The following is a 27242-nucleotide window of genomic DNA, read 5'->3' as shown; positions in this document are numbered from 1 at the left end:
TGAGATGTGCCAAAGCCGTGGAGGAGACAAGCACACAGCAGGGTGGCCAGCTTGCCGCTCCGGAGCCACCCGCGGCTTTCCGGCAGCTCGAAGGCAGGTCCTGCCCCTGGGCTGCCAGCAGCGAGGCTGTGCTGGATCAAGGACTGCTGGTTCACGTCATGCCAAGAGGAAACAAGCCAGTGAGGTCTGCTGAACCCTACACTGCCAGGTCGCAATGAGATCCAGCTGCAGGCACAGGGCGCATCCATCATCCCTGGGAAGCTCAGGAGGCCTTGAAGAGGCAATGCCGTGTACTACCAATGAACCGCATCGGACACTTCTCCATCTGCCAGTTCTTCAAGAGATGGATGGGAAGTGCATCCTGTGGCACTCAATAACATAATGATGGTGGCATGTGGCTCAGAGGGACAGAAAGGCCGGTCAGCCCTGGAGTAAGGACCTCAGAGACCTTTGCTCCCTGCCTCTGCTACTGATCTGTTTTGCCTACAATCACACTCCTCATCTCCCCAAGATCCTAGTGGGCTCCTCCACCAGCTGGGCCCAGTAACACTTCATATTAACCATTGATACTCACCAGAATGGTGTTCAGGGGACCCTGAGGGTGTCCATCACTATGAGGGATGCCAGCTTGATGCCAGCCCTTAATGGCTGCTGTCACCGACGCTGAGCTGCCCACAGGAGCGGGTCCAGGTCTATGCCAGCACCCAAGCAGCATCTCCCCAGGTGGGATGAGAAGGAACTGGCAGGCAGGGACTAGTGCAAGACACTCTCAGGCCCACCAAAGCACAGCTCCCACCCCAAGGTTATGCTGCAGTGTTGGTTGCAGGGACAAGGACAGGAGCACAGACCAAGTCTCCGGGGCAGGCAGGAGCTGGACAGTCAAGGGAGGTTTCCTTCAATACCAAAATGTTTTGATCTGCCTCACAGATGGAGACAGAAAGCTAAAATCACATCAATTCAGGTCCTCTGATTGCAGAGAAATTCTGCCCTTTCTCCAGGCATGAACATCCCAGGCAGAGTCTACAGAAGAGGACTTCTGCTCATATGGACCCTCACTGACTGCACCACATGGGCAAAATCCACATGTCCAGCCCACTCAGAAGGCAAGTGACCACTGTGGGCCACGCTGCCGGCGAGCATCCCCCCTTCCCCTCTTCCCTGAAACCTCCGGAGGGGCCGCCGAGAGAAGAATGTAAGATCTAATTAACCAGCTCTCAATTCAGATCTAGTTCAGCAAATGCAAATACCACATCAGGCAATTGAGTTTTCCTCACCAACTTATTTTTTGCATGTGGGCAACATGCAAACTAGGTCAGTATTATTCCTACCAAAACACTCGCTACGGGTGTTATTTTTAGAAAACCATGTGATTGTCTGACTTTTATTTATGAGAGCACAGAAAGATCCACTGTATATTTTCCTGTCTGTCTTGTTTGGGGTGGTTTGTTTTTTCAGTTCTTTGGGTGGGCTACTGAGATCTCAGACCTCTTTTAAAAAGGCAAAGTCAGACTCAATCAAGAGACCGTGCAGGTTGCATGCCTTGGCAGTCAATGAAACAAAGCACACGCAGCAGTGAGCAAACCAAACCAGACAAGAGCACAGAGAGGCTATGAAAAGGCAAGACAGTGATGCAGGTAACGAGGGACAAGGATATGGAGCAGAAAAGGTGCCAGGGGACTATGGGGATTCCCCATGGGGATGGGGTGGGGAATCAGGCAGAGTTTGAAGGATGATAGAAAACACTGCGCTTAGATCTTCGCAACTCCTCCAAGGGTAGACCCAAGATCTCAGCAGCTAGACAAAAGTCAGCAGGAGAGCCAAGTTCAGCAAGAGAAAACTTGTCCAGAGGCTCAAGTTCATTTTCTAAGACTTATTCTTACCTCCTTGGCATAAACAAATCAACTTGAGGCAATAAAATCCTGTACCAGCTTCTCATTCAGCAGGTTAGTGGTCACAACCCCAATCCAGATCCATCAGACAACCAAGCCAGGGTAGATCCCCTCAGTGGGGAGGGGGCCCCTATGGCTGAGACCTAACAGGGACCCTCTGTGTCTAGATCTCCACCTGCCTGATTATCATCTGCCCTGTCTGGGCAATCCCGAGTTTTTGCCCAGTGCTTGAGTCAACAGGTGATTCCAGTTCTGGGGATGTGAATCCCTTTACTAACCTTGCATGGCCAATGTGAAGAAGTCTACATCTCTGCTGATAATCCAGACTGCTTTTATAACCTAAAAAAAAGGCACAGGTACGGACCTTCCTCTCCAGAGGATACAGAAGCAGATACAGACATTTAAAACAGGCTAGTCAAGCGGCATGCCCGCACTGCCTAATCCTCTCTATCAACAACAGAAGGAATTCAGAATGAGTAGCTCGGATGTCCCTGCAAGTATTTCAGAGCCTAAATTTCCAGAAATTAACCACCAAAAAAGTGTCAAGAAACTTGTCCCCAGGCCCACAGGTCTTCTGATTTTCCACTCACATGAAACAAATCAGATATATACAGTCTGTGAGGGCACAGGGTCAGTTGTACGGCTGACGAGTCCCATGCCTTTTTGGGTTGCCTATCTGGCAATGGCCCCAGCAACAGTTGCTGGCTGCACCTGGCTCATCTGGAGAAGAGGGGAGCCCCACACAGGAATCATGCTTGCCCACCTCTCCAGGGCACCACCACTAGCCCAGGGCTTCTGCACAGCTGGGAGACACTGCTGGCTCTTGGCTCCAAAACTCTGCAAGCAACATCGGATTTTGCTGCTGAGAGGACGAAAGCATGGGGACGGGCCGCTCCTGCCACGGGGGACAGACAGGGAAGGGAGTGAACTGGTTGGGAGGCCTGGTGCTGGCTGACACCTTTTCTGCCTCTGCCTTTTTGGGGTCCCAATTGCCTCTTTGGCAATCCACCAACAAGCTGCATACACTCAAATTCAGAAAAGCTGTTTTCATCTGTCCTTTCTAATTGATCTCAAGCCCTGAAGCTGCCGTCCCAGGCGGTCTGCCTCACTCAACTCATTGCTGTTATCATCTAGGTGACTCCCCCCCAAAAAGAAATAAAAACTTCAAAAGAAACAACATAGGCAAAGACAACTGGACCAGATCCAACTCAGCTTCCAAACCACAAATAATATTTCTTTCTCCAGCAAGAACCACGCTGCCACAGAGCATTAGGTATGTACTGCAGATAAAGCTGCACAAGCTACATCCTCCACACAGGGCAGGCAACTGTACATTTTCCCGCAAACAGAGATGGCACAAACAAATGGGGACAGGCAGGCATCTGGCTAGGCCATCTTACAGCTTGGGAACTCTGCTCCGTGTGTTCAGGGGTGGTGAGTGAGAACCACGTACAGGGATGCTGAGGGGTGTCTTAAGAACATGGGACATACCCTGGAAGCTCGCCAGAACTGCCTGGGTGATGCAAGCTGGCTGGGGGATTAGCCATGCATTGCTGTGTCATCATCTAACGCTGCTGTGCCACATGATTCTAACACTGCCCCCAGGAAAAACACTGGTTTGGGATAAACAGCATGAAGATGGCTTCTTACACCCTAAACTTCCCATTTTTCTTCCATCACTCACGTAAGACTCGCACACGGGTCACTTCTGCCTCACATCACCTGCAACACATCACATGTGATGTTGCACTGAATTTTCTGTAACTATACTTTTTTGGGACCGATTCATACAAAAATAACATGTACTTTATCGGTCACTGACACACGTGTTCTCTATCTTATTGTTAAAAACAGCAAACTAATATTGCCTTGAAAAAGAACCAAAGGCAGCAATTATTCACTGCACTCAGTAGTAGCGAAAACTGCTTTCCCGCCATCTCAGTTACCCTCCTGAAATTACGCAGTGAGTTGTTGGTGCCACATTCCCATTTATCTCAAGAGCCTTCTGTAACAACAACAAACAATAGCTTCTCCTTCATTTATCAGGCCTCCCATAAGAGGAAGAACTCATGTTACAAAGGAAGGGCCACATAACTTTCACAAGTCCCTTAGAAATTTCAGTGTACACAACATCTAGGAGAGTTCTGAGCAGCCCAAGGAAAACAAGGATCTCAGTAACAGAAGAAGTACTAATGAGCGCAGGACAATAGGCACAGGCGGGCAGGCAAACAAAAAGCAGATGGAGAAGTGTAACGGGAGCCAGGTTATCGGCTGTCCCGTAACAAGAGAGTTGGGGCAGGTCTGCTCTGTTGCCCACCAGCACCATGAGATGTGTCACTGAAGCTCACGGAGCCACCCCAGAAGCTGAAGCTGTTGCAGAGGTGAGGAATGAAACTCCTTTATTTCTGCTAATGAGAGAGCACGAGTCCCCTCCTCCTCTAACCAAAGTGATGTCCCCCTCGCTGCTATGGACGTGCACGCGTCATTCCAGCGCAAAGCCGCTGTGAGAGCAGATTCAGGGTCACATCAGACCGGCGAGCACAAGACAGCCCTGAATTCCCTCATTCTTTAAACATCCCTTCTTTGGTGGTTTGTTGTGTTTTGGTTTTTTACAAGCATGCAATGAAGACTTCGTGTCTTCTTCAGGAAGAGTAATGTTTTATTTAAGATGGCCTGCTAGCACCATGAATTTTACATGACACAAGCTCCATCTCACAACATCTTTAAACCTCTCCTCGTTAGTCAGCAGGGCTCTGATCCTGTAGCCAGGAGACGTGGCACCTCCCACCGGCAGCCCTGCCATGGGGGCTGACTCATGTTGTTCACAAGTATAGCCCTTCTCCCCACCGACCACCACTGAAACACAGCCTGCCCCGAAGCATCCCCTTAGAGACCTTCCCGGGAGACAGAGCTGCTGCATCAGCTCCCCCTCCCAATGCTTCCCACAGAATTCCTCCCTCACACACAGGTTGTTTGGAGAAACACGGATGTGAGCAGAGCGTGGGCAGGTCTAGCGGAGCATCCTATCTGCTGCAAAGCCTCTGGAGGTCGCAGATAAGCAAACACAGGCAAGGGCAATGCTAAGGGCATAGATATATAAGCAAAACAAGAGAGGCAGCAGACCAGACATACCTTCCCATGATTTTGGGTCTAGTGCAAGACTGTTGATGGAGCTATGCCTGGTAATAAGCATTCAGAAAGGCCAGCTTTTACAGTAAACTAACCATATTCAACTCTCAATTAGCCATGGAAGATTAGCTGGGTTGGGGATTAGCTGGACACTTCCTCCCCGTAGCACACGGGGCTACACCACCACACCACCGCACACCTAACGCAGGGCACAGGAGCCTCCGGGACTCCAGCAGGCTAAAGCTGTCCCCGCTCAGCCCAGAAACCAGGAGGCTTGCGACAAGCCTTTCAAAGGTAAAAGACCTGAATACGTTCTTATCCCCTAACTAACACATAGCCTCTACTAGCCAGGCTCTGGCTCTATATAGGTTGCCCCATCCCACATTGTCTTCGATGGCTGAAAGCTGACAGTATCTTAACAAACCAGCCAACGCTAAAACACGAACACGTGGACAGCAAAAGCTGTCCAAAGCGTTAGGCAGCTGGTGTGCTGACACCGTTGCCCGTGTGCCGAGTAACGATGTCTCACCGCTCCTTTGTCCTCCCTTACCCATCTCCTTCCATCTGTTGTTCCTTGGCTCCCACTTGGGTTGTACGCTCTTCAAAGCGGGGCTTTCTGCTAGGACCTAGGAGATAATCTGTGACAGGGCACCAGGAAATCGGCCTGATCAACTCATGTGAGTAATTAGTGAGTTGGAATCGACATTGTACAGGAATGTGTATGTGAACTGGTTAAGCATGATGTGTCTGGATGGAAAACGTGACTCAGAAGTGTTACTAACTTTATTCTTTCTCGTGTCCGTAAACCTAAGTGAGAAATGGAAAAAATGGAGTGGGTAGAAAAAGACAGAAAGACAAAGAGACAGCAGGCTGGCAGGCAACCATCTCTCAAATACAAATGCACTCAGATGACTGGTACACAGATCAGATGCTGAGAAGCGCTGAGCATTTGCAACTTTACACACATTCCCATTTCTTCTTTTACAGTTATTAACTTTGCGTGCTGCTCCATTCTGGTTTTGCTTCATCTTTCACATAAGCAGCCCAAGGTTTGGATCTTATCTTGATGTATCCCAGTGGCATATCGTGCGCAAGCACAGCTACACCCAGGGGTCAAGGCATCTCTTTCGCTGCCTTCTGTACATGATGATAGTGCAACTACGCTGGTCACCAGGACAACAGTCACAGCCTGTCAAGCTGATAAGAAGTTGGTCGGCTGGGTTCATGCTCTGAGAGAGAGTAAGGCCGAAGCAATAAATGCAATGCACAGCAGTGAACTGCAAATGGCATTTGGTTGTCCCCTTAGGGAGCTGGAATGAGAATGAACACAAGAGCCACAAAGAAAGAAGAGGGTCTGAAGAGGTTTGCTGTTTAACTTTTAAAGCTTCACAGTTAATGGGAAATGGGAAAGACTGGAGCTCAGACATGGGGCTTATCTCAGCCCTCTCATGCAGGGAGCGGTTTTGAGCTCACATAGTCCCGAATTTTCCAAAGTGACCAAAGCTATTGTCATGCCTACGGGCTCAGAGGTTGTCCCTGCTGGATACCAAAGTAAGGGGAGACTAAGAGAAATAACCATTACATTTCAGGCGTTCTCTGTTACCAAAATTGCCCCTCGGTAACAGCAGCCAGGACTGCTGAAGGGCTGTACTACCTCATGCTAAGACCTGAGGTGTCTTCTGGCTGGACCTGAACCCACTGCAGGAGGAGGAAGCTGCCTCTTCCCAGAAAAAGCCCCACCAAGCAGACCTGAGCTGAATCCAGGGTGTGTCACTCAAGAGAACTATTTTGCCAAACAGGCATTTGGTAGATTCAGAAGTAAAGCCATAAACCCAATCTTTTGAACGCTGCCAAAGTTCAGGGAAACACAGAACTGGTATCTCTATGTTCAGTCTTACAGCTCCAAGGCCCACAGTCAGACCATTCTGCCAGTGTAAAGTAGATATGAAAGACAGTCTGAAAAGAAAACCAGCTGTCACTGGAAGTCAAGTCCATTTTATCATGCCAGCTGTAGTCCACGGGCAGAGGGGATGTTATAGACAGAATTTATCAAAGTGGTAAAGCCTTGTCAGAACAAGAAGGGATTGTGCATATCCAGGTAAAGTCCAAGAACGCCGATAAGACCATTCTTCATAAAACCGATAAGAAACACCATCCTGTTTCTTTGAGGGATACTCGTGGACACACTGGGGCTTCTGCCAGAGCAAGGCTTTATCAGCTATGTTGAAAATAAGGTCTGGAAACGCAGGTCACACTGGTCAAGCTCTAATCCAAATGGGAAGAGGGGAGCAATACAAATAGTGTCACGCTATATGACATGGGATCAGGCTGCCACACCAGCCAGTGCTAAAGGAGTAGGTGATGGTTAAAGGTCTCCTCCCCGAGTCTGCCCCCCACTCCTTCCTACACACAGAGGAAGAAAGTCAGTCTCTTTCTCCTGTCTCCCAGATGTGATTCAGCAGTGAATTATCTTGTTAGAAAGGTGCCCCAGCATTCAGACACCTTCTATATCCCCCGGCCTACACATCAGGGAGAGGCGAACTGCAAAGCCAGCTGCACAAACATCTCTGCGTGGCTGGGGCCGAGATATACACAATGGCCCAACACATTCAAGGCCTTTCTGAGCACAACAAAGCAATGCCAAGAAACAGAAAAAATGTCATCAAGGCGATATAGGTGGGTTTCTCGCATTTGTCCTGCGTCTCAGTCAAAACAGGCAGGCATAATGCAGGGAGACAAAGAGGCCTTTCTCAGCGAGCAGCGTGCCATGTACTCCCGGGTCACCTCAGGCGGCTGTCTGTCTGCCCACTCTCCTTTCCCCTGTTTTGATTGTAGCTGCATCCTTTCTGTATCAAGATGCGGATACTCAATGCGTGCTCACCTTTGCCCCCAGCTACAAGCTGTTTCTGCTTAGCTAATGCTTTTCTTGGCAGGCTCAGCCCGGCAAGCCAGAGTTCAGTTTGCACCTCGATCAGCTGAAGCACAGACGACCGGCTCTGGGAAATGCTGCGGAGATATGGCCAAAGTGGAGCTTTTACATGGAGCTGCAAATTGCTCTGTGCTGGTACTCGGCCAGTGAGATGCTGACCCACAACTGGGCGTCCAGCCACAGCCAAAGGACAAATCAAAATAAACAAACCAGGAGTTTCTTCCAGGGACATATTATGAAGAGATTTTTCAAAGCAGGATTTAAGAACAGAATCCTGTCTGTCCTTAATGACTTAGCACGGACTGTGCACAGTGACAGACCCTCGAAAAAGCTTGAAACACAGTTAATGTAAATGGGAAATAAGGAAGATATAAGACACAGGAAAAGAGTTAAGACATATAGGGCTTTTCACAGCTCTGGCACAGCTCTCCCATGCAAGTAAGCTTGGCATGCATTTCCAAAGTGGTCAGAGCAAACGGCAGAAGCTTAGCTGGTCCTGAGTAAAGGCTTAAGAATTTGATTTCATTTTATCTGATATTTTTATTTCTTTGTGGAGAAGTAGCCATTAGTCAGCATTCCATGAAAGAGGCTGCTATGGGAAACCCACGACTAAGAACTCTCCTTTGACTCACTTTTTCTCATTAGCAGGTTTTTTGGAAGAAAATATTGCACAGCCTCTTCTGCAATAGCCCTGTGCAGAATCCACAGATGTAGGGAGACGGACCTCCCCAACACCAATCACATCTTCCAAAGATCTCTCAGCTGAAATACGTAGGTTGAAATTACTGTGGCAAACACAACGCTGTTTGCAGATCTTGGGCACAATAAGTAAACAGGCAAAATAAAGCAAATATGCCACAAGCCAAAGTAAGCTACAGAGCTGCCTCTTTAAGACCTTTGCTAGGGTAAGAGAAGATGTTACTGAGTGGCTTACTCCGTCCGTAGCAGGGGATAAGGGGGTTTGTGCTGACTCTCAAGCGATCTAGCGAGCAGACTGTGACTTGGCAGCCTGCTGTACTTTGCCCGCTTCCCTGCTGCTCCAAGAATTGAGTAAGCGGTGAGCGATCTGCCCGCAGATGTCATGGCATATGCCTCCCTGGGCACCAGAACCAGCACACTGCCAGGTGAGGTGCAGGGGCCGAGTCATTCACCCTCCTGGCCACCCGAACCTTTTGCAGGGCGCAGAATGCAGCAGCTCAGGACTCTCTGCAGAGGAAGCGATGGGGCTCCCTCACATCTGCAAGGGGAGACGTGTCAATCTTTACCTATATGACTCAGCCCTTCACTGCAGCTCTCTGTGGGAGCAGCGGTGACAATGAGATTTGTAACTGGTTATCTATAAAATGAGAAGAATTTTTATCAAACGCGTAAACATCAAACTAGTAAACATCCTCCAGAGTGCACAGACTCTCACAGAGACTTACCCTCGCAGCAGGTAGACTAAACTATCAAAACTCCTTGTCGCAGCACTCCTTGTCTCAGTGCACCAAGACAAAAATAGCAAGCAGGGAAAATAAGGGCCTTCTTTAGCCCCAGTAGGTACGACTAATCAAAAGAACCAGATATCTACAAACTAAAAATAATAATTTATAAGCATACACCTTTGAAGACAAGAGTATTGTATCTATATAGCATAATCAGGGATAAGTGCACAAAGCTACTAACAGGAAAGACGTCCCAGAAGTAAAGTCTCTGAGTTAAACCAGCACGTTCTCCACTGGTATAAAATAGTGCATCTCCATGGACTTGGATGAGCTCACAAGCATTTACATACAACCTTCGAGATCCCACCTGCACCCACACACCCTCCCTAACTTCATCTAGAACAGAGAATCCATCCATCACCTAGTCATCCATTAATCTGTTGACTGTGCAAACAATCAGAAACAAGAGGAGCTGTGTATTTATTACACATTTCTGAATAAGTCATGCCCAATATCTAGGACAAACAATACTTTAAACCCCAAAGAACCCTTTGAAAGCTTTTTGCCTGATGGAGACAACAATGAAAAAGTAACATGATAGAAAGGGAACAGTAAATCATTCATGAGAATGATTAAAAACAAACTGTGGGTGAGGTGCAGCAAAACAACACTGAAAACCGCCAGTGTATTCTTCTTGAGTATCTTGTCTTCTAGAGGGTGGAGTAGTTGTAAGCAACTTAAGGAAGTCCTACTTTGCGTTCTTTAGTGCAAAGATGACGTACCAGGTACAAAATCCCTGGAGAACTGCACAACCGCAAGTTACAGCTTATTCAGATGACCCATGACTACGTCAGGCACTGAAGCAATAATGCTACTGTGCTTAAAATTACTTGTGCAAATAAGACTTAACAAAAAGGCATGTTAAGGACAGTATTGAAATAAGGATAAATTAGACTCCCAAGGGCTGAATAACGCTTTACACCAGTGATCTCACTTACATGTACACGATCATTTTGGAATCCTAAAATCAAGTTCTGAAAGAGTTATGGTGCCAAAATATTCACAGCTACCACCTAATTTAATCCAGTTGTTGGTACCACAGCTTCCCAGATGAGTGTGTTAGCCACAAATCATGCTATTGGCATTTATTTTTGGTCCCTTCAATTCTATGAAAATGCCTGTTTCAGGAAAGCTTGTTTCCTAAAACTATCTCAAGTAAAAAGCTCAAAAACAATCAATGTAGACAAGATTTGTTTCTTAAAGAATCTTAAAACAACATCCTTGAGCTTCAAGGCAAAATTCAGCCTCCGTTATGTATTTGAACATTCATTGACCCAACTGTGTGTCTTAAGACCTTTCAAAAACTGATTCTGAAAACAGTTCAAGGCGGTAATATCCTTGTAAGAAAGTTCTGCCTTCAGTGTGTCTCCTGGGTTGTTCTCAAAAACAAAAATCTGCATTAGGTCAATGAAATCATGCTAGACTTTACGGTCAACACCATGTTTGACCTGGATTCCAATTCAAGGGTATTTTTAGCCTAATTTCTTAAACAAGCAAGACTTATGTGATCATGATGTGTGTTTCTGTGTGTCTGTCTCGTCAGCCCCATCTACCTGTTCCTGAACCCCCTGGATAATTCCAAATACACTGACATTCAGGTACATGAGGCTTGGGTAGATGGGTAGAGTAAGACATTATTAGTGCTTCAAGTCAGCTTTTATCAGCCATCACAGAATCCTCATAGGCCAAAACCAGACTTAATTCATTACACCACTCTTGGAAACCATGTGTGCTATCAGCTATTTTAATATTACTACTAGCCTATGTAATATCCTAAGCATACATAACACTTGACATATGCAAACCATAGAACAAAGTTTCTGCCTGTGTTTTCTCACTTTAAGTACCTCTCCCTTTTTTTTCTTTTTCGTTTTTTTTTTTTTTTTTAGTTTGGCAAATAATTTACTTTAGTAATATAAATATTTGAGCCACAAACCACCCTAGCATTCAAAGACTTTGGCACTGCATCGCAGTCATGTATTATTTGCTTCATTACAAAAGGTTATCCCTGTATTTTTATTAAGGAGCCTGCACCAGCTGTACTCAAGCTCAAGGCAAAACATACCAAACAAGCAGCAAATTCTGAATTACAACCTACAAATTCAACATTATCCACTACAAAATTTGTAGTGCCCTGCAAAATACCTTCAATGTTGCAAGAAAGACAATTCTATAAGGGATATAAAACCAGACTTTGGAGACAAAACTTTTTTCTGTTATATGTCTAGCTGTCTGTTTCCAAATGCATGGCTCTGTCCTCCCAGCCAAGCAGCACCTTCGAAGGTTTAGTTCTCGAGAAAATGAAGATTTCCCTTTGCCTTCAAAACAGACTTTTCCTTTGCTTTCAGCACAAGCATCAGGGTTCTATCTCCCTCTACCAGATCTGCCAGCAGAACCACAGACATAATCCCTAGCTGGGCCTCAGTACTGCCTCCAAGCCCCAGCCCTCCCAACAATGCCCTCATATTATTTTAAAGCAAAGAAACTCCTTCGTGCTCAAATGAGCAGAACAGAACAGCAAAACAGTGCAGACCCGTAGAAACTAGCTCAGCAACCACATTTCTGCCCACAGGAGAAGGGCTTTGAAAGCACTTAAGATCTCCGAGATCCCCCCTGACTGGGAGGAGGTTCTGGAGGTTTTCAAAACCAGAGGCTACCACACCTTCCTCTTCGGAAAAGTAGAAAGCCAACAGGTACCTCTAAGCACTCATTACTCTTTTTTACTACTTAGAATTAACAACTGCTGGGAAATCAATACTGATAATCACAGCACTGGTTTGCCAGACCATCAGAGGCCAAAGAAAAAGGATGAGAAAGATGTAGGTGTTGGCAAAGAACACGACAGCTGCAGAGGACCTAAGCAATTTCTTTAATAAAACGGAAATTAAAGTGTAAATCGCTAAAACAATACTGGAAGAGAGATTTAACTTAACGCACAAGCAGACAGATTTTGAAGCCTGAAAGCTAGCTATGACAAGAAGCAGAGAAATGTAAATGCAGTGGTTGCTAATGGGCATAATGAACAGGCAGGCAGCTTCGACAGCATGTTCTCGGCTGGAAGCTATATTCCCCAAGGACTGCTTATCTTCCAAACCCACTTCTTTCAGCAACCATATAAATGTAGCAGGCAGATTTGCCAACCACAAGCATGCAACTGCTGGATAATGGTTAGCGGTTGCCAATTAGGCCAGTAGCCAAAGCTGCTACCTGGACAAACCGAGGAAACCTGGCTTCTATGATTCCTGTCACCAACACTTGCACCTACTGCTGAGACACATGGAGAAAAGACAGCTCTCCAAATGGGGGGCACCCCTCTTTCACAGACCTCTGAACTGTGCTACACTGAATTCACCTCCTGATTGAACTTCCACCCCATTTGCACTGTTCATTCATTTCTGTCAGCTTGCCTTTGTTTATTTGCCTCTTTAAACACAGACAGCCTGGTTTTATTTGCTCAAAAGGATGTTTTATTTTGTCCTTTCATCCAAACAACTACTGTCTGCAAAATTCCAGACTCCTCCCACAAAGAACCAGCCAAGTGCAATGCCAAAGGTAAAGGTACACTATTGAAAAAGCACCAACACAGTAAAAAAACACGCAAAGCAAATCCATGTGTTCATGCTTAAAAAATAAAGAAATACCACAATGAAAATCCATGGTATCCTACCAAACACAGTGGGACCACTGAAAGGGCCATTGAGTACATGCAGCCTGATAGCCCAAACACCCACTTTTCTAATGCATTGCTGAAGATACGCACTGCTTAAAATTCAGAAAAGCACATATCAGCCTTCTGCCCTTTTTTCAGCCCACAGGGATGGGTGCTATTCAGCTGTTCAGGAAGCTTGCTAGTTCTTCCAGATGTACCAGCTGGTCTAAGATACGATGCGTTACTACTATTCTTTTGGAAAGGGTATTCCAGCAGACATACATCCAGACGGAGCCAGGATACTCTGCCCACTTTAACCTTATTCATGGAAGCCAAAGAGACAACAAGCTCTGGGAAGCCACTCCTTACTCTTTTTAACGCAACATGGTGAAGTACTTGATGTTGGATGTAGTGTTGGTACGGGGGCAGTGACCCATCCCAGCAGATAAGCCAGTGTGGAGGTCTCATATTGAGCAGCGCTAACTGGAGAGTCAGGGCCAGCATCCCCTTAGCTCTACTCCACTGCATTCATCCCCCACATTGCATCCTGATAGAAAAACCCTGGGATATAGAAAAAGCATCATTTCCCCTTAACATTTACAGCTCTCAAACAGTAGTTTATATTCTGCAGAGAAAGCTGGTTGCTTCTCCATGCTGAGGCGCCTCCCCTACACAGGCAGACACACACTGGAAGAGAAAGAGGGAGGGCAGGAGGGAGCCTCACGGTGTGAATTGAGACAATAACAACAGATCTGGGGCAGAGCCTGCCTCATGCTGTCAGCTGAACACTGAGCCCTTTCAGGGCACTCAGACCCAAACACTGGCTGGGAGATTTTAGCATTTCTGCATCGTAATAGAAGCAACAAAAATAACCACCATAAATAACGGCTATATGTGTTTCTAACATCATACACTTGCTCTCCTTTTTCTCTCTGTTTACTAATAATAGGTAACAAGAATGATTAACATTACAGAGCATGGAAAGGAAAGCATTTCACAAAGCGAGCCCCCCCCAAGATGAACAGTGAGCTGCCAGACATCAATGTATGTGGAGCTCCTGAACAGTAAAACCAGAATTAACCTCTGCCCTTGCTACCGATCAAGTATCGAGTGTCTAGTAGATTTTGGACTCAGTCTTCCCCAAACGGTGCATATTCAAACCTAGCATGTAAATAATTAAACTTTCTCTACACATTTCCAAGATAGGAAGAGAAAGGCTATTGCTGTTCAGGGTTCAGTGTAACTATACATAATCTTGGCCCTCTTTCCACCTTCTGAAATTACTGAAATTACAGCCAAAGCTGTGAAGACAGCATGACAAGGAATCACTTACTCAGCTGCTAAGGAGCTCCTGCCTGCACTGGACAAAATAACAGCTCCAAACCAGCCACGGGGAGATAACACGTACAGCTTCAGCCACTGGGAGATAACAACACGTACAGCTTAGAGCAGAGAAAAAACATTATTCAAGGCCAAGGTTACCAAGTGGGTACTGAAATAGGGTCCTGTTTATAGCCAGCCACATCACTGATAGGCGACAAACTTGCTGAAGAATAAGCTGCAGACAGGACACAAGGTTGTCTATCAGAGAATATAAACACACATGATTACAACTCCCAGTTTTGAAGATTTACATTTTAAATATAGACCTATGTTAAGATTTTCAATAGAATTTTGATTTTGCTGCATTATCACAAGCATTGACTCTTTGTTGTTTTAAATAAAAACTGACTAAGGCAACACAGAACAAACGAATTGTTCAAGGCTGAATGGAATGATAATACAACATTCCTGTGATAAGGAAACACACCCAAGGTCCACTGCAGAAAACTTCTTATTCTCAGACATGAAACCACTTCCAAAACCTGCCTTACTAATGCCACTTAACATGTCTTAACTACAAAAGTATATATAAAACTCGCTTAGTTTCTACCAAGGAAATGCAAAGCACACAAGTGCTCTGTATTTTGAAAGTCACACAAGCAATGTGAACTATGAACTTCAGGATTCATGAAACCATGACATTTTAAAGTGGGAGGAGAGACAATATTTTTCTATCTTGTCCAAACCACAAAATACTAAAATGAACAAACTACAAACATTAAGATTCAGTAAAAATATTTGGGATCCAACATTTAGTATCAACGAATTGTTCTGGTGAGAAAAAAAAAATCAACAACTAGGCATCAAGAAGACAATCCACAATTTTAGTCAGTTTGTATAATCCAGGAGAATATCATATGACTTCATCTGTATGGGACCTGCTTTTTGCAGAAGGAACACTTAACATCTTAAGACCCTAAAAGGTAACTCTTGAACTTAATTATGTCAATATATGTACTATATTAAAAAAAAAAAAAAATCCTTCTTTATGCTACTAATCATAACTATTTGGAGGTATTAATTATGTCAAACAGCACCAAATCCAGGGTGTCTTTTTCCCTTTTGCTGCTCAATAAAGTGCTGTTGGCAACAGCATGCTTTAACACTCATAATTTATTAACCTCATAGGTGTTGTAGCGTGGAACTAAAGCCACAGACAGGAGGCATTTAGCAAGTTCTACATGCTGCATATTTTCACTGCAAAGGAGTTCCTGCTGTGCTTTTCTTGCCTCCCACATTTTTATGATTTTTCTTCCCCTCATGGTAACTGCCAAGCCTCACATATTTTGGAAATGCCTCCTTATTTCGCCCTAACCCTCTTTCTCATGTTTTAAATAGCGTTGCTGTGCATTTATCGAGACATTTAACATATCCTGATGAATTTTTAACTTTTTCAAATGCAGATAGTGAAGTTCAAGAGAAACATACGATGTTTGACAGGATGGCATCCTGGCTACAAAGACTCGCTATTCCACAGGCTGAAAAGAGATGTAAAACTAGGGCAGCAGCCACCATGTAGGAGGGTCTCGTGAGGAAGCACTGAGATGTGCACATTTATCTCTGGTTGCTCCAGCTGAGGAAACAAGATTTTTATTATTGTGCTGTCACTAGAAGCATTCATAATGATAGCCCAGCTTCTATGATTTCTAAGAAAATCTCATTTGTCAGTCATCTTCACATTTTAAGGCAGTTCTTTTGCGTATCACACCAAAAATGTTCAAGATGTACTTGAAGGTTTCAACAGGATGGGTGTTTCCTTTAATGGTTGGGCTCGATGATTACTTAAAGGTCCTTTCCAACCTAAACGGTTCTACGATTACATCAACACGTTATCAAAGTCAGCTGGGAAACCTACATTTCAAAACTAACTTCAAGCAGAAAGAGATTTAGAGTATATGACATTATTTAATGTCACTACTAGTTTTATCTTCATTCCCTCTATACACCCACAGAGCCATCAAGGAACTTTACAACACTGTTCAGTAAGACACAGTGACGGGAACTGAGGAGTAGTATTCTGCTGGGGAGGATTTATAGGAGTAAGAAAGTTGGTTCAGCACTCAACTGATAAAGTCAAAAAAAGCCCCTTGCTACTTGATCATTCTAGATACTCTAAAACGTCCCAAAATACGCAATTCCTGTGACACCACAAGAGTGAAGACAGATGTGAAAGCATAGAGTACAGGGAAGAAAGGACCAAAGTTTTCTGCTTTTTAAGGGAATGTAAATCCAACCACATCTTTCATCCAGGGTCTCAATTCAGCTAAGGAGGGCTGGCAACATTTTACATTAAGACTAGAAAGTACATGCACATGGAGATTGGGTCATGCTTCACAACATCGCCCAAGCACCCAGAGCTACCTAAAGCTGACTCTTTATACACTGAAGTTAAATGATTAGCTCTTTCCTGCACCCTGAAAGCAGGATGTACAGGAAAAACACAATTTATCCAGCAACTTAATTGCCTTAAATTATTTGTAATATAGTTGCTGTGATGTCAGGCATTCAGTCACTGCCGGTCGCAACCCACCCGCCTAAGTGTGGAAAGCGAAGGCGAGGAGAAGGACTGGGGCCCTTCCCGAAGCGCCCGGCGCCACCGGCCTGCGCGGGTCCGGCCCAAACGCGAGGGGCCCTTCTAGGCCGCGGGGGCTGGGGCGGGAGGGATGGCAGCCCTAAGGGGAAGCAAAGGGGTCGCAGCGGGCGGGACCGCGAGCAGTCTCTCAGCACAGCCAGCAGGAAGGCGCCCGAGGCACTCGGCCAGCCGCGCTGCTGCAGGCCCCGCAGCCACCCCGGGCCCCGCCGCACTGACTCAGCCTTCGTCGGCTCCCCCTACCCGTCCAGTCCCGCGCTCTCTCGCGAGACTCAGCCGCTGTAGACGCGATGTCCTTTGGGGCACTGGCGGGGGGAGGGCAGCGGGGGGAAGGGAGGCGAAGCCAGGGGTGCCTTGATTGATAGCGGTCGCCGCCAGTGGGTGGGGGGGACGGTGAGCCTTCAGCCAATAGCTTCGTCCCGAGGCGAGCGGCCAGCCAATGGAGAGGCTGGGTGGGCGGGGCACGCCGCTGGCTGATTGATCCCAGCTTTGGCGATGTTCAGTCAGAGCGAGAACATTCTAGAGGTGAGTACGGGGCAGCCATTGCTGGGGTCCCGTTAACCACCCCCTTCTGCCGGAGCTGCGCGCTAGCCATCGCCTCTCCCTCCCCCCTTCCCTTTTCTCCCCCTTCCTCCTCCCCCCTCTCCTCACAGGTGCCGCCGCTAACGATGCCCCTGATTGTGTCTTGCCCGCAGATTGTCCGGCACTGCTGTCCCTGCTGATACCGCCCGCCTCAGGACGCCGGGACCCGGAGGCTGCGGCGTCCGCCTCCGCCTCCCTCTCCGTCTGGATATAAGTGCCCCCACGGCCCTGTTCTCCTCGCACACTCGGCTTCGTCGCAGCCCGGGGCGAGCAGCGTTGGGTTTATGTCTTTATTGGACGAAAACGGTGAGTGTTAGCATAGGGCTAAGGGCGGCTGAGGGCAGCTGGGATTGAAAGGAGGGCTTGGGTTCTGGGAAGGTGAGGGGGAGCGAACGGGCGGGCGCCTTAGGCTGGGCTGGGGCGTCGGATTGTCGGGGAACGGTGGATAGTGGGAGAGGTTTTGTGTAACGAGGTGTTGGCTTTGATAGGAGAGGGAGCAGAAAAGAGGGGGGAAAAAAAAATACAAAACCTAACTAAGCTAGAAGCTCCAACGCTTCAGTTGCGCCCGTTTGCTGGGATTTTTTTTGGTGGGTTTTTTTGTTTGTGTGGTTTTGTTTGGTTTTTTTTTTTTTAATATTTTGTTCTTCTTTAATCCCCCCCACCGCCATGCGAGGAGACAAGATGGCGGCGGCCGGGGCCGCGCCTCCCCGCGCTGTGGGCGGGCGGGGGGGGGGGGGGGGAGGGGGCGGTGGCGCAGTTACAAACCCGCCCCGAGGGGGGTGTGGGGGGTCTCCTGTTCTTGAAGGGTTAGCCCCGGGGGGGGGAGATATGGAGGGGGGGGTGGCGGCTGCGGAGCGTCTTCCCCCCCACTCGCGGCTGGAGAGCGCATGCGTGGCTGGAGGTGACTTCCCCCCCCAGTCTCTTCCAGGGCTGACTCAGTGCTTAATTGCTGCATTTATGACTCATCACAGGCCTGAGCGGGGCGGGGAGACTGGGCTTTGAAGCAGGGAGTTTGTCTTCCTTCCCGCTTTTTTTCCTCTGTGCATAGCGTATGGGGGGGGTGTTCGGGATGAGGTGTCCTAGGGACCGGGAGAGGGAGCTTTAGTCTGCGGCGGACAAAAGCAGTAATCTGGAAGGAGGGGTAACCGCATGTTCCGTCTGAGAGCTCCTGCTCCGTCACCGAGGTACCTGCTTCCTCAGTGCTTCTGCAAGCACGTGGTCGGGTCACATGGTGGCTCTTCTGAGACATCTTGGGGAAGGAAACCTCGTGCTTGAAGCAAAGTCCACGGTGCGCTTTTTGCTGAGGAAGGACAGAAATCCGCCTGGGCTTATATAGAACATAAGGCGCATACAGATCTGTTTGCCTCTTTTTTTTTTTTTTTTTTTTTTTTTTAAAGAATTCGTAAACCTGAACGGAGGGATTCAAATCGTGTGGAACCCATAGACGTGCTCTTATGCATAAATACGAAGAATGTTATTTTGATGTGTCAACGCTTCTGTCATTAATGATAACAACATGATGACGTGTCAGAATAGCCATGCTGTGGTCAGGGTTGCCTATGTACTCAACCAGTTGTGGCTTAAGTACTCTTAGATCTGATTATAGAGACACATGTTAATTTAAATATGTAAATACTGCTTAAGGCAACTTTAATAATAGGATTCATCCTCCTTCCCCTCCCCCCTTCCCCTAAGAAAAAAAATCAACTGGAAAATCTGCTGCGCTGCTCTGTACCTCTGCATTGCTAGGCTTTCTACAGTGAAGCAACTTATGTCAGACTTAATCAGGCTTATTGTTAAGTCAAAACTCAACAGAAGCTGCTATGAGAATCCATAAGTGAGAGGGAGAATTACCTAATTTTCAACTCTTTTCCACTCCGATCAAAAAAAACTGGTAAGCCATGTAAAAATTATGTTGGGCTACAGATTGCTGCTGCTTCATCTTACTGATATTTCTCAACATTATGACAAGAGCTCAGTTTATGTGATAGGTTCATGCTAGTATGTGGAATTTGAGACTGTGTTCCCAATCTTTCTCCTGATTTCCTCTGCTCTGCAGCCTTGAAACATCACATGGTGCAAGAGCCATTGGTCTCCAAATCAAGCAGTGTTGCTTTCCCTTCCTTGTTGATCACAGCAGTCCTTCAGGAGTTAATTGTACAGAAAATAGTCTTAAGCCATTGAATGTTTTTTGAGTAGTAAGAAATAAGACGGTGGAAAGCTTTGTGGTGTAGTTGGGGAAAAGTTACTTAGCAGTACAATTCAAGGCTATTGTTTTCAGTTCCCCAAGTTGAAGAAAACCATAGCGTAAAGAGTGTACGCCTTTTTTTTTTTTTCCTTTTTGTGCTAAATATAACCTCTTACGTAGTTCAGTAGCAAGATCTGATTGGTGCACATTAAGATAAACTTCATTTCTTTTCTGTTTATTAACACTTGCAGAGCTGTTGCGCAGCCACTGGTACCTGTATTGGGGAAACATAGCATACAAGCAAGAACCTTACAGCCTCAGTGGCGAAAATTTTTTCATGTCAGAGACCGAGAACTCTTGCAGTCGTTTATGTCATCCCGTCTTCTCCAGACAGAAGATACCAAAAAACTGCAATCAAAGATCTCTTCATCTTATTGATAAAGCTACTAATAAGGCAAAATGTCTGTCAACGTCAACCGCGGTGTTTCAGATCAGTTCTATCGCTACAAAATGCCCCGTCTGATTGCCAAGGTAACTTACTAACCGTTAGTGGTAAGTAGGTAGTGGTTCTTCCCACTTGCTCTCTTGATAGAGGAGGAAGAGAGGTGTGAGCTAATGATAATGCTTAGCCAGTCAGAGGGCAAAGAGGATGTCTGCAGCTTTCTGTCCAGAGAAAGTGCACATTACTTTCCTAAGAATACACACTTCAAAGCAGAACTTTGATGTAGGGAAGTGGGGAATACGTGCTAGGTTTGGCTGTTGCAGTAACTTAAAATCTTGCAACACTTTTTCTTTTTTTTTTTTCCTTTAGGTGGAGGGCAAAGGAAATGGAATAAAGACGGTTATAGTCAACATGGTTGACGTTGCAAAGGCGCTTAATCGGCCTCCAACGTGTAAGTAGTCTGGGGTGACACAGTGGTTTTTTAATGCTTTTTTTGTTTGAAGTGGTAGTGTTAAGGAATTAATAAAGCATTACTACCATTCTTTCAAGATTTGTAAGAAAGAAGTGTGATTATTTTGAGATGAACAAAATGAAGCAATGGCATTATTTACTTGCTGTTAAAAATGGCAGCAAAGACATGAGGACAGTGGTGTTTATTATGCTTTCCTTACAGATCCTACCAAATTTTTTGGTTGTGAGCTGGGAGCACAGACCCAGTTTGATGTTAAGAATGACCGTTACATTGTCAATGGATCTCATGAGGCGAATAAGCTGCAAGACATGTTGGATGGATTCATTAAAAAATTTGTTCTCTGTCCTGAGTGTGAGAATCCTGAAACTGATCTGGTGAGTTCCCTCTGCATTAATGGTAGCACTATGGAAACATTTCATTAGACGTTCATGGAAGTGGCGCAAAGTTAATACATGACTTGAATATGTAGGAAGAGAAAATGCACCCTTTAGGAAGGTTTGACATTTATAACAGTTCAAAACTTTTTTGCTACTTATAAATTTGGCATGTTGGGTGTGATAGAAAGTATCTAAACTTCTGGCTTAGTCCTGTGGAAGTGATAAAGTAAACATCAGGTTTGGGGTTTAACGCATGATTGTTCTGTAAGTGGTGTGTTAACTGGAGATTGTTCTTTTTTTACAGCATGTCAATCCTAAGAAACAAACTATAGGTAATTCTTGCAAAGCCTGTGGCTATCGAGGCATGCTTGACACAAACCATAAACTCTGCACGTTCATTCTCAAAAACCCACCTGGTAAGTGCGTTTCCTTATTTGGTGGGGGTAAAGGGAACTTCTTCAGTGAGCTGTTATGAAGTAGAAAACTTCCTCTAATTAAAGTGTAAAAAGGCTCCAGCACACACCTAGAGTATGTCTGTGGGTCAGGATGAGGTAGCCGTGTTCATAGTTTCAGCATGAGCATTCTCTTCCCTTGTGATCCTTCCCAAGTAGAAGCATTTGTGAGGAGTTGGATCTGCCTATGCAGGACAGAACTGAGGAGAGCTAGTCAGCAGGACTGCATTGCATTTTTGCATTTAACTCGGTGCAAAGTAAAAGCAGTGTAGTAAATGCGAACTGTGATGTACTTGTTCTGTGCAAGCAACACTCTGTAGTAAGCATCTAGTTGCCTGCTGCAATTTAAGCTTGCTAGAGTAGAAAAGTCTAACCTATTCCAGGGGTCTCTGCACTGTGAGGTCACCTGTTATATAGACTTGGACAACTTCATGTCTTGATGAGAAACAAGACTTTCACTGGAACGAGAGGCTTTCCCAGCAGATGTAAATCTGCCCTGAATGTTATCTGGGTTGGGTACTATACATAACTTACTGCTAATAAAAGCATCCAAACCCCTGTAGGGATTTGGCAGAGGTGCAGTAGTAGTGCAGGGACTTAGCTTGCTATAGTTCATAGAATAAAACCTTAAAATTTACTTGCAGAAAGTGGTGAGACTGGTACGGGAAAGAAAGAAAAAGACAAGAAGAACAGGAAAGGAAAAGACAAAGAGAATGGTTCTGTGTCCAGCAATGAGACACTTCCACCCCCACCACCAGAGGAGATCACCCCTCCACAGGTTGTGGTAAGTAGAAGGGAAAGCAGGGAGATGGGTGGGTGTGGTGTCTTGCAAGGAATACCAGCGATTTAGAAGTTTTAAATCTGAGCAAGTCAATGTTGCCAGTCAGTATGTTCTTACTGTATCCGGAACTTCACTGCTGGAATGGAAGTATCTTTATGTCTCCTCTATAGCAGTTTTATCAACTCTTTTGTAACAGTATGTTTGCTTCTTGCTAAGTGAAAGCTGCAGACCCTTTACAGTCCAGGGTTACTTCAAGTAACCCTACAGATGGCTACAAACTCAAGTCTAGCTTCCATTACTTCTTTCTTACATATGCCCTTTTTTCCCATCATCTTTGACTTCCAAATCATAGTATAACCCTTTCATTAGGGAAAAATCAAAAGTACCTGTTCATAAAAAATGCTCTCAAATCTGCATCTAGAAACAACACTCGCCTATTGCTAAGCTTGTAGTAAGGTTGTATGAACCTTTTGGTTTGGTTTTGTTTTCTAGGAGGAGGAGGATGATGATGACTGGGGTGAAGACACAACAGAAGAAGCCCAGAGGCGTAGAATGGATGAAATCAGTGACCATGCAAAGAACCTCACACTTAGTGAAGACCTGGAAAGAACAGTGGAGGAGAGAGTCAACATACTATTTGATTTTGTGAAGGTGAATAGTCTCTGGTTATTTGCGTGGTAGCAGCTCTGCTGTAGTTGTACAAAATGCTGGTTGCAAGCTGCTTAAGCTTCTACTGCAGTACTGGTTCCACCAGTGGTGGGGAAGGAAGCGATGCAATAGAGCATTGATACAGACCTCCGTAGCTTTAAAACGTTTGTGTCCCTGTCTTTGCAGAAAAAGAAGGAAGAAGGTGTCATTGATACTTCTGACAAAGACATTGTAGCAGAAGCAGAGAGACTGGATGTAAAGGCTATGGGCCCGCTGGTTCTCACTGAAGTCCTTTTTGACGAAAAGATTCGTGAACAGATAAGGAAATACAGGCGTCACTTCCTTCGTGTAAGCGGCCTCTTCTTTTGCAGCCAGTGTAACAACCATTGGGTTGGCTTTTTGTAGCAACTAGTTGACTCAGTTGTGGATTGCTTGTTAGTGTGGGGAAAAGGGCTTTTTTTGTAGTCTTTCGTGTTTTTAAAAAAACTACTACTTAACTAGGGAGAGTGCTGGGAGGGATAGTAAAAGCTGTTGTAAATTTTGCTATCTCATTTTGTGGAGAGCAGAAGTAGCAGCTGTTTCTGGAGAGGGAAAAAGCTAATTCAGCTGTCTTTGCTTCCTCTAGTTCTGCCACAACAACAAGAAGGCTCAGAGGTACCTTCTCCATGGCTTTGAGTGTGTGGTGGCCATGCATCAGTCTCAGCTTATTTCTAAAATACCACATATTTTGAAGGAAATGTATGATGCAGATCTTCTGGAAGAAGAAGTCATCCTTAGCTGGGCAGAAAAGGTAAGGGGTAGTACTTCACAGCCCATACCAGCTCAGTACCTGAATGCAGAACGCTGCATCTGATTTCTCCATTCTGGTCTAACTTCTTGTGCAGATGTCTTTTAAACAACCAATCTGAGATGAGTTACTGTCTAGGAGAAACCTCCCTTTCAGAAATGGGGTGCTTGGGGTGGGGTGGGGGAGGTTAGAGTTCTAAGTTAAGCTCTTGCTGTATTTGGGTACAATCTGACGTGAACTCCTTCAGTGTTCAAGCAAAATCTGTGTACTCTTATCCTTCAGGCCTCAAAGAAATATGTTTCAAAGGAGCTTGCCAAAGAAATCCGTGTCAAAGCAGAACCATTTATTAAATGGCTAAAGGAAGCTGAAGAAGAATCTTCCGGTAATGAAGAAGAGGATGAAGATGAAAACTTAGAGGTAGGAAAGGCTCGCTTACTGTAAACCACTCCAAGGTCGTGCTCCTGCAGGCTTGAGTCTTGTACTTCATTTTGGTGCACGATAAAATAGCTTTATGCATTACTGTGCCTGTTAGGAATGTGGAGTTCCTCCAGTTCCCAACTCGTTGTCAGCATTTTTGCTACACAGTCGCTTGTCTACGCAGGATCGTTCCTGTGACAGAACAGGTGCTTCCGAGTAGCCAAAGACAACTCATTGTGAAACAGTGCAAACAGTCTCTTGCACACTACTAGTTCATATAGTGGAAGATTGTCGAGGTATTGTGCATAAAGCCTCGTGTTTTAGAGGAGTTAGTGGGTGTATGTTTATTTAAGAAGCTGATTAAAGATCAAATGGCCATTTTCCTCACGGTTTAGGCCTAGTTAAAATCTGTTACCTACACGCTTCAGCTGACTGCAGCTGGGATTTTTTTTTGCACGTGGGCTTTTTGTTTGTTCGTTCTCCTCCCCAGTAGCACCTACCCATGCTCCTGGATGTGAGATCCCACTCCCTACAGCCAGACATGCACATCTCTGCCTTCTAAAGACAGGTGTTGAGGTGTAGCTGTAGTTTCAACGTGCCTGACTTAACCTCTCCTGTACTGTAGTCGTTCTGGTGCTGAGCACTGCGCTGAGGGCTGTTGTGTGGGCGGGTGTTGGCAACGCCTGATGTTAAAATCCTTCTTGGTTCTTAATGAGGGTGATGTAGATGGTGTAGTAAAAGCGAGTGTCTTGTCTCCGCAGGTGGTGTACTCTACAACTGCCAGCGTACCTAAAGTTGAAACTGTGAAGCCTGCAAACAATAAAGATGACGATATCGATATCGATGCCATTTAAAGTGATGCAACGTAGCTTCCAGCATAATAATGCAAACTTCTCTGCATTTTCTGCCAGAAGTGTGACTTGTATGTGCACAAGCTGAAATGGCTTAACATCCTGCTACTCTTTGTACTCTAAAAAAAAAATGTATCTTTTTACTGTGACTGGTCTTGTGTAACTAAGCCTAATACCAAGGAGTCAGCACGTCGGTGAACTGATTTAGTTTGCAACTGGCATGTTCTGTTTCGTTATTCTAACTTGTGTTGGACTCATAGTTGGAGCACATTTATACAGTTGTGGAAATAAAGGATTTGGTTTTGGTCAATCTTCATTTGTGACTCTGAACTCCCTTATTTCTTTTCCAAGTAAGTATTTACACAACTTGGTGAAACGTACCAAGTTGGAGACAAAAAATGATGAAAATCTCTTAAGGCTATTTTTTTTTTTTTTTTTGGCTGATTTAAGTTAAGAGGCTGTTGCAACAGTGGATGTTTGAAACCTGGGCAAGAAGCGGCTGTTGGGTAATCTACAGTGTGCAGATCACAACCGCTTCAAACGGGGCAACTGTCTGGAGTCTGATCCTTGCAGGCTTTATTTTTAATCTCTTCCAAGTTTTGGTGTGTGTGGGGTTTTTTTCCTGAGGTTTTCAACCGCTCCATTAAATAAAGTTTTTGGTGCTTTGTCTGGAGGTGAGGGAATGGTACCTCTGTAGTTGGGGTGTGCTTGCCACGGGGCGGCTGGCTGTGGCCATGGGTGCCGCTGTGGCAGAGGAAAGGGGCACCTGACTCCTGATTTGGGGCGGGGACAGGAGGGAGCACAGGAGCCCCTGAAGCTGACCCAGGTACCTCTGGAATGGGGTTCAATAGACCATAAATGCCAACACTGGAGGTACTCAATTCCTTTGGAAACTGAGTGCAAAGAGCAGCCTGGTCCATTGAAATCTGGAAATGGCTGTGACGTGGTGACAGGTTTTGGGTGTCCCAGGAGTGTGGGTTCGTTGCTGTGAGATCCAGTATTAAGAGGTTTGGGGAGACTGAGGCTCCAGTGCCTGGTGAGCGGGTTTTTCCCTAATCAAGCTGTTTTAGCAGCATTTGGGATCAGATGAAGGGGGGAGATGGTGTTGCTGGTTGTGATGGCAGGGATTTGAGCTGCAGGTTTTTCTCTCTCCAAACCAGTGCGGTGCAGGTCTGTGAACTGATGGCTGTTGTCGCTTGGTACTGGCAGATGCCAGAAACGGCATTAGAAAGATGGGGTGAAGCCATGAGGCGTTTGAAAGTGTTCTTTTGTTTTCAAAGGGTGTTTATTGCACAAGTACAAAACCATTATTTTTAATAATGTTTATTCCCGGCTTCTTTTTCTTTCAAAGAAAATTTGTTCTTTCTGTTTAAAGCGCTATACAGCGAGACCTGGACAGGCTGGAGAATTGGGCAGAGAGGAACCTGATGAACTTCAACAAGGGCAAGTGCAGGGTGCTGCACCTGGGGAGAAATAACCCCCTGCACCAGGACAGGTTGGGGGCTGACCTGCTGGAGAGCAGCTCTGAGGAGAAAGATCTGGGAGCCTGGTGGACAACAGGATGACCATGAGCCAACAATGTGCCCTTGTGGCCAAGAAGGCCAATGGCATCCTGGGGTGCATCAAGAAGAGTGTGGCCAGCAGGTCAAGGGAAGCCATCCTCCCCCTCTGCTCTGATTTGGTGAGGCCCCATCTGCAGTACTGTGTCCAGTTCTGGGCTCCCCAGTTCAAGAAGGACAGGCGACTGCTGGAGAGGGTACAACAGAGGACCATGAAGATGATGAGGGGACTAGAACATCTCTCTTATGAGGAGAGGCTGAGGGACTTGGGTCTTTTTAGTCTGGAGAAGGGAAGACTGAGGGGGATCTGATCAGTGCTTATAAATATTTTAAAGGGTATAAATAAAGGGTGGGTGTCAGGAGGATGGGGCCAGTCCTTTTTCAGTGGTGCCCAGTGACAGGACAAGAGGGAATGGGCACAAACTTGAACATAGGAAGTTCCACCTAAACATGAGGAGGGACCTTTAAGAGTGGCAGAGCTCTGGAACAGGCTGCCCGGAGAGGTGGTGGAGTCTCCATCTCTGGAGACGTTCAAAACCCACCTGGACGTGTTCCTGTGCAACCTGGTCAGGGTGGACCTGCTTTGGCAGGGGGGTTGGACTGGGTGGTCTTCAGAGGTCCCTTCTAATGCCA

General features: G+C 45.9%; 1 protein-coding gene and 1 non-coding gene across 8 annotated transcripts; both read left to right on the top strand.

Moving 5' to 3' along the window:
- The first annotated feature begins 17544 nt into the window (after positions 1-17544).
- EIF5 (eukaryotic translation initiation factor 5) lies at positions 17545-25366 on the top strand. Of its 7 annotated transcripts, none has more exons than XM_074149480.1 (13): positions 17555-17578; positions 17749-17941; positions 19331-19529; positions 20075-20354; positions 20635-20716; positions 20939-21111; positions 21419-21530; positions 22211-22350; positions 22840-22998; positions 23182-23343; positions 23621-23785; positions 24065-24199; positions 24961-25366. In XM_074149480.1, the coding sequence occupies exons 4-13, from the start codon at positions 20283-20285 to the stop codon at positions 25051-25053; spliced, it is 1293 nt and encodes a 430-aa protein (XP_074005581.1). In that variant the 5' UTR covers positions 17555-17578; positions 17749-17941; positions 19331-19529; positions 20075-20282; the 3' UTR covers positions 25054-25366. The 7 variants fall into 7 exon arrangements, with proteins under 7 accessions (XP_074005579.1, XP_074005581.1, XP_074005583.1 ...); XM_074149482.1 differs by having other exon boundaries at positions 19033-19529; XM_074149478.1 differs by lacking the exon at positions 19331-19529 and having other exon boundaries at positions 17545-17578.
- On the top strand, positions 21871-21994 carry LOC141466259 (small nucleolar RNA SNORA28). Its single transcript, XR_012463296.1, has one exon. It is a non-coding gene; the product is annotated as a small nucleolar RNA SNORA28 (small nucleolar RNA).
- Positions 25367-27242: the final 1876 nt, after the last annotated feature.

The sequence above is a fragment of the Numenius arquata genome, chromosome 6, assembly GCF_964106895.1.
Source record: "Numenius arquata chromosome 6, bNumArq3.hap1.1, whole genome shotgun sequence".
Classification (NCBI taxonomy): Eukaryota; Metazoa; Chordata; class Aves; order Charadriiformes; family Scolopacidae; genus Numenius; species Numenius arquata.
The sequence above is the reverse complement of the archived record's forward strand: the minus strand, read 5'-3'. Positions and strand labels throughout refer to the sequence as shown.

Excerpts from the sequence above, each read along its gene's own strand:
- EIF5 (XM_074149478.1), top strand. The coding sequence starts at position 20,283 with ATGTCTGTCAACGTCAACCGCGGTGTTTCAGATCAGTTCTATCGCTAC. Across the intron at positions 21,112-21,418 it reads AGAATCCTGAAACTGATCTG|CATGTCAATCCTAAGAAACA; the intron begins GTGAGTTCCCTC and ends CTTTTTTTACAG. Across the intron at positions 22,351-22,839 it reads TCACCCCTCCACAGGTTGTG|GAGGAGGAGGATGATGATGA; the intron begins GTAAGTAGAAGG and ends TTTGTTTTCTAG.